The 7,263-nt window shown below is 36.6% G+C and overlaps 1 protein-coding gene across 1 annotated transcript; it reads left to right on the plus strand.

Annotated features, from left to right (window-relative positions):
- Positions 1 to 2,580: 2,580 nt before the first annotated feature.
- LOC131061788 (BEL1-like homeodomain protein 4) lies at positions 2,581 to 6,858 on the plus strand. The gene is made up of 4 exons (XM_057995618.2): positions 2,581 to 4,450; positions 5,256 to 5,634; positions 5,884 to 5,944; positions 6,142 to 6,858. Exons 1-4 carry the CDS (start codon positions 3,229 to 3,231, stop codon positions 6,508 to 6,510), a joined length of 2,031 nt encoding a protein of 676 aa, XP_057851601.2. The 5' UTR covers positions 2,581 to 3,228; the 3' UTR covers positions 6,511 to 6,858.
- Positions 6,859 to 7,263: the final 405 nt, after the last annotated feature.

The raw sequence follows: 7,263 nt of genomic DNA on the forward strand, positions 1-7,263 counted from the left end.
TGATTGTATTTTGTTTTTAATATTTGTAGGGTTTGTAAAACAAAATTTAGATCCATTTAAATGAAGTGGTAGAAATTTAATGAGTGTAATGTGTGTATATCTTGGCTTGTTGTGTTGGTGTATAAAGTGGAGTGGGATTCAGAAACATTGTTGAGAAACTTGTTGGACAAGGAGTTATTTTCCTTTGGTCAATATTTTAGATAGGCTAATTCAATTATTTTCAAACAATGATGGAAGACATTAAATAAGCATATATAGAGATACCTAAGATGATGTATGGTGATATAGTTAACAATATTGCTATATATGTATTTTAAACATTCTATGGCAAGGATCTCTAATAAGATATGTCCTTAAATAGAACCAATATAGCATACAAATCTATATAATTGGCTCACAACAATGAGTAGCAAAAAAACAATTTAAAAGCTTGACACATAAATATATAATTAAGAAAAGTAATTGAATTAGTTTTACACCCACAAATCTTATCTAAAATGAATAACGTGTTATTGCTTTAAGAATCGTCTAATTTGAAGAAGAAAAAGACATGGATATCTATTTTTTTGTTTTTCATGATGAATAGTATTATACTTCTATATTAATAAAATAAAAATATAATATACTATTGACATAATAATATGTGGAATGACATCACACCTCAAAAATATATAATGTTTTCACTATCATATTATCAATTTGAAAAATAAATTAAAAATTTTGCTTGAAAATGAGTTACATTAGGACAAAAGATGGACCACCTTTCAATAGGAATGGTAGATTAGTGATGGAGCACCCTAGCAAAAAAAGGGAGGTCCTAGTAGAGTAAGGCTAAGAAATGGTCCCTAAACACATAGCGTAATTGAAAGGATGTGTTTGAAAATGAGTCACACCTAAACCAAAAATAGATTGGTCATCAAGAGGGTCAATAGCTTGATGGTAAAACATACTAGCAATAGATGAGATGTCTTAGAATAAAATCCTAGTTGATCCATGAAAAGTTTAAAATGGTATTGAAGAACAAGTCAAATAGTTAGGCTAAGTGATGATCCTTGAGCATCTACAATGTAACTAAAGAAGGGTGCTAAAAAATGACCCACACTAGAACTAAGGATGGACTAATTACTAAGAGGATTGGTAGCTCAATAGTAAAACACTCCAATAGGGAAACAAACCTAGTAGTTGAGCATGTTCCAATAGTTGTTATAGCATTTGTTCATTTAATGTCCAATATTTTAAATAATATTTCCACAATAGTTGTGACTTTAAAGTTGCTAGTGTTGATGATGACTACCCATAATTGAATGAAATGTATTTCTTAGATCTTGAAAGAAACAAATCATGTGATGCCACATCAACGACCAATGAAACATGAGTTAGTGCACAACTATCGATCTCACTTTTTGGGGGGCCTTTTTGGTTGCATATAACATACAAAAACCATGCTAACATGGCCCTAAAACCTTAGTTATAAGAAGGGAACTTGCCAATTAAAACCTTAGTTGTAAGAAGGGGACATGCCAATTAAAACCTTGGTTATAAGAAGGGGACTTGCCAATTAAGCTGTTGGAAAAAAAAATGAGTGATTTGAAATTGCCACATAAATTTTTGAGAAGCAAAAAGTCAAGGTGCTCAACTGCTTAGACCTCTCCTATAACAAATATTTTTTGTTAGATTCAAATTCTAATCGATCTAAGGGAGAGGGGCCAAAAGGTAGTAGGGGTACCAATACATGCTATAGCATGTGGAAAAAATGGGCCCAATAGTGGTGCATAAAAAATGTCATGCCAATGCTTATCCCCAAAACAATGCCTCTAAAATTCAAAAAGTAACCAATCCTATGATGCCACATCAATGAACAAGTAAACATGACTTAGTGCACACATATTGGTCTTATCATAATTTGGAACCATTTTGGACACCTTCACAAAAGTGCATACTGATGTGGTATCATATTTGAGCATGTAGACTTAAAAATATTTTTTTTTAAGTAGGGGTCTTGATAAGTCAACTGACGTACCCACATAGATAATTGAAAAGTGCAAAGTTCAGATACACGTATAAGACCCTCTCCCCTATTAAACAAATTTAAGAATTTTTAAAGACCGGAGACAAAAAAAAAAAAAAGATAAACCAAAGACAAGACATAAAAGTGATGGATGGTTAGGGTCCCTTGGTGAGTGGGGGGCAGCTTTTAAGAAAACAAAACAATCAAACTAGGGAATCCACAACTATCAATGAAAACAAGGCCTTGTGGTCTTTGGTACTGGGGACTTTGGAAGTACAATTTCTTAAAAAGAATCTCCGAATACCCCCGTTTGATGGAACGGGGAATAATTCCAAAGGTGCCATTCTATCCACGAGCTTTTACTATAAATACCTAGGTAGGCCCATCTGTAACGGATAAAATGCTTTAATAATGTCTAACGTGCCAAACAAGGTATTAGCCGTACTATAATGCGTTCGGTGGGCTGCAGTATTAAGCAACCAGTAGCATAAATTAGTTTATTTAAGATACAGAAAAATCAAGACTATAATTTACAGATAAAATGTATCAGATAACTCCACGCATTTATTACATGTTCCCTTCAAAGATCCTCAAGTATTACACCAAATTTTTACCATAGTAGTTTAAGCGGCCACCTGGAAGGGAGCTTCATAAACAAACAATTTGGTGAGGGTTTTGGATCGTTTCATTGGCTGGTGATTTAGTGAATGTGTGTGCATGAATTTCGCGGACAATTTACACGTCAGCCATTTCTGGAAGAGGCCAAAATGCTTGAGCCTGCAGTTCTGTGATTCTTTAATTATTACGAGGACGACAGAGCAGGCTTCGATTTCAAATGATGCTCTTTTTCCGGATTGCTTTTAGGTTTTTCCCGAGTGCTGCAGAAGAAATTCAGGAGGAGATTGAATCAGAAGGTAAGGGTCTAGGGATACCGAAATTATCTTTTGTTTTTTTGTGGGTAGGGATCTAGTGATGTTTATGACGATACCTGGATCGGATGGACTTCAAGGCCTTCTGAAACTTCAGTTGTAGCTAGATTATTTAGGTTTTCTTGTTAAAAATCGGATCTTTAAGACTTAAGAGTTCAGAGATCTGGAACTTGAGCTTCTTGAAAGAGTTCCGGAGCCGCAATAATGCCGCCGACAGAGAGTGAGAGTGCCGCAGAATATCAAGAAGATCTCTGCAAGTTGTCTATTATGCAGTTTCATTGATTTTCATTCATGTCACAGCAGACGAGGAGATTTTCTGGAGAGGCACGCGTATTTGACAAGATGCCCGGTGGATTTACGGTAGGCTCACAGATGTTCAACGAGAATTTCAATTTTCAAAGCGAGGTAGAATTACTAGGCGTCCCTAAGGACGATGTAGTCTCCGGTTCGAAACTCACTCCAAGCAACATTTGGAGGGTTTCCAATGGTCACAAACAGTATGACTATGCCGGCGGTTTCAATACTCAGAAAGAAGGAAATATAAATATTCAAGGCCTGGACGCCATGCAGTTGTACCCTGTGAGTACGGCGAGCGGGGAAGAGTATTCTGCGCCGGCAATATCATTTACTTGTAATAGTGGTATAGATCATCAAAGCTCAGAGATCAATTCAGTACAATTTCAGCTTCCTGGTTTTCCCCAATCTACTGCAAACCAGGCTCTTGGCAATATAGATCAAGAAGTTTCTAGGGAATCTTGGCAAAGTGGAGCGGGTTTAAACGAGCTCCTGCTTCTTCAAAGAGGTAACAGCTTGAGAAGTAACAACCCGCAATATGCGCCGCAAATCTGGGGAAATAGTTCTTTACAACCCTCTACTTCACAGTGGTGTGAACAATCTTCCTTGGAGACAAAACTTGGCGGAAACAGTTTTAGTAGAGCGGATGCCGGATCTGTGCAAGGGCTTTCTCTATCTTTGTCATCTGATTCGCGAATTCAGGTTCAGCCTTTTGAATCGACAAGGTTAGTTTCTTGCCAAGGTATGGTCAATAAATCGGCAGACTTTTTGAGCGGCTCTAAAGCCGGCCATTTCTCGCATCAGTCAAGATCAGAGGGAATTTTGTCCACGAAAAGACGTTGGAATTCTGACACTGATTCGTTCGGCCAATTTGCATGCTGTGTGAAGCAGTCGAAGTATTTGAAACCCTCTCGCGAGTTACTGTATGAGTTCTGCAACGTAGCGGAAAAGGGGGAAAAAGGCAACGCTCAGAGTTTTCCCAAACAGAAGCATCTGAAATCAGAGCAGGAAGGTTACTGTAAAAGTCAGTCAATTGCTCAGATTGGACATGGAATCGAAGCTTCTATTTCAATCAGTGGTACAGCAGCCGAAATTTCCAGAATATTAAGCAAAGGATGTGCGAGCGATGGAGGAAATAAAGACAGGCTCACTTTTCCAGGAGATACGCCGCTGCTACGGACACGGAAAGCAAAGCTTCAATGGATGCTTGACGAGGCCGGTCCATTTTCCTTTTTGCTATTTCTTTGTTTCAAACAAATTCATCATTTTCTTCTACACGCGGTATTTTGTTTTCAAAGTGTGCTTGAAAAACAGGCACTACAGTTTCTTCCGTCGTTAAAATATTGGCAATTAAATCATGAATGCGCTCAAGACTGTTGCATGTAATTGATTTATCGTTGAAAAATTCTTGCTCACAGATTCTTTATCATCTTATTTAGTTGTTAATATTAACTTTTTAGGTGATAAACTCTCTATTTAGTGGTTCCTGAATGGAGGCTTCAACCGAACTGTAAAGTGTAAACACGCTGTGACATTTAATGTTTCGATTTCTCACATCGCTACGCTTTGCTTACCTAGATCGAAACGTTACTTCTAAGTTTCTTTCAATTGTTTTATTTTTCTTTGGGAAGTATTTTCAATTTTTTATCAGGACAGGACGGATGGCAACGTAATTGCTTAGAGTTATCTTTGATATAAATAAACATTTTCAGCTTTGTTGTAATCGTAAATGCAATTGATTCAAGTAAAGTTTTGAAATCTTTGTCATGATTTGAATTCGGTTCCAAAAATTTCTATTGACTATTCATTTCCGCCGATCTTCTTTTTCTTCTCAAAACTTATTGCAGAGATCCTTGAAAGGAGCCTTTGCATTTGTTCATCTAGGGTTTTGAACTCTGGATCACTTTTCTTGAATAAATATTTTCCGCGACATTACAGAAAATCCTTGAAATGTCAAAATTTTTTCTTTCAAATTATTTTCTTTTTGTCAGAATTTTAATGCCGTGCAGATGAATTGCAGGTAGAAAGACGATATCGGCATTATCGCGAGCAGCTGAAGTTGATTGTTACAGGTTTCGAATTTGCAGCAGGTGTGGGAGCCGCGACAGCATATACTTATCTTGCAGCCAAAGCGATGTCCAGGCATTTCAAGTGCTTAAAAGATGCAATTCTCGGGCAGATAAGATCAGTAAACGAGCTTCTAGGTGAAAAAGATTCAAACATTCGAGGCATAACTAAGGGAGAAACACCGCGACTAAAAATTTTAGAACAGAGCCTTCGGCAACAGCTTACTTTTCACCAGTTTGGAACCCTGGAACAAGATGCATGGCGGCCGCAGAGAGGACTTCCTCAAAGAGCTGTTACAGTTCTCCGTGCATGGCTTTTCGAACATTTTCTCAATCCGTAAGTCTACCTTTTTGCCCCTCTTAAATCTGAATTTTCTTGATTTCTCTTAATCAGCTCAAATAACTGGTACAAAAATGGTGTCCTGGTCCATTCATTCCAAACTGCTTGGAATAAATCTCCAGACTACACCATGCCCGAATCCTTTCACAGATAATTACGAATTGCGTCACTTTTGCGCTCATCCGGGCCCACTTTAAAGCAGAGATCCCCGTGAAACCCTTAAAACTAACAAAATTGAACTTTCAGGTACCCTTCTGATGCGGATAAGCATTTATTGGCTAGACAGACTAGTCTCTCCAGAAACCAGGTACGTCCATAAATGGTTTTTCACCAAAAACAACATTAAAACCCGTCGAAACAGAATATTTTCTTCAGGAAATTTATAGAATTTAGGTTCTTCATTGAATCAAAAAGTTGGTCAATTGCCTGATGGTTTTTTATAGTAATCTCTAAGCTTGGTCTTTTAGTTGGATTATGTCTTTACCAAAGATGTGCCATTTGCAGGTTTCAAACTGGTTTATAAATGCCAGAGTTCGGCTATGGAAGCCAATGATAGAGGAAATGTACCAAGAAGAGGCAAGGGAAGCTGAAATGGAGCACACTGGTCATAAAGATGGTAATCCTAATACCCATCAAAAGCATGAAGCTGGAGTTAGTGATTCTAATGGCTTGTCTCAAGAATTCCACTGTGATAAGCCATTTTCTTCCCGTTTGAATTTGGCTGTAGAATCTCCAGAAAATGTGATTGCCTGTAGTTTCAAGGGAAATATAAGCAAAATACAATCAGCTAACATGAATTCTTTTGAGTTGGAAAACTCGGAAGAAAACGTTCCTACAGCAAAACATGAGCTATGTCTACTTTGGAGTCGGTGATGTATTTCTCACTCTTGGCTGATCTTTGACAATTGGTGCTTGTCAAGTAATGTAACACAGTCCATTTCTCAAAAATTTCTGCAATGGTAGAATCAACTTATTTATTGACTGAAAACAGGAATCCGTAGTACAATTGGATGGTTTATAGGCACCGATATTTATAGATTTACTGGTCCAGTTTTTTAAGTGAAGTATTTTACACGGCAATTGGCTTATAAATATTGGTGCTATTGGGCATTCAGTTGTACTATGCAACTGCTGTTTCTATAGTAGTCTGAATTTGTTGAAAAAATATGCTAACTATGAGTCTAATATTTCAATATAGATGCCACAAGTAATTTCTGCACCTAGTTTCTCTTGTTTATCTTACAATATCTACACTATTCTCAAGTATGTGAACAATATTGTGCAATAGACTATTGGATTTTTATTTTGAAGTATGGCTCTTTGCAATAAACTGTAAGAAGGCTATTATTTTTGTCACGTAGGTATTACACATATGTACTAAATTGTAAATGGAATCCACTTTCTTTATCACACAACTGCAATATCTTGTTTTAGTATTTTGGCTTAGTAATACAGATTTATGGTATATATCAAGAACTATTAAATCTACATTTTGAGTTCATCTCTTTGATTTGTATAATATCATCAAAGCTAATACTTTATTTAATATAAAGATTTGAAAAATATTATTTTATGACGTGGCATGCAGTTTTTTTGAAGAGGATATTATCATATGCTGCTCAATTT

The sequence above is a fragment of the Cryptomeria japonica genome, chromosome 4 (genome assembly GCF_030272615.1).
Source record: "Cryptomeria japonica chromosome 4, Sugi_1.0, whole genome shotgun sequence".
Lineage (NCBI taxonomy): Eukaryota > Viridiplantae > Streptophyta > Pinopsida > Cupressales > Cupressaceae > Cryptomeria > Cryptomeria japonica.

Excerpts from the sequence above, each read along its gene's own strand:
- LOC131061788 (XM_057995618.2), top strand. The coding sequence starts at position 3,229 with ATGTCACAGCAGACGAGGAGATTTTCTGGAGAGGCACGCGTATTTGAC. Across the intron at positions 4,451-5,255 it reads ATGGATGCTTGACGAGGCCG|AAAGACGATATCGGCATTAT; the intron begins GTCCATTTTCCT and ends AATTGCAGGTAG. Across the intron at positions 5,635-5,883 it reads TTCGAACATTTTCTCAATCC|GTACCCTTCTGATGCGGATA; the intron begins GTAAGTCTACCT and ends TTGAACTTTCAG.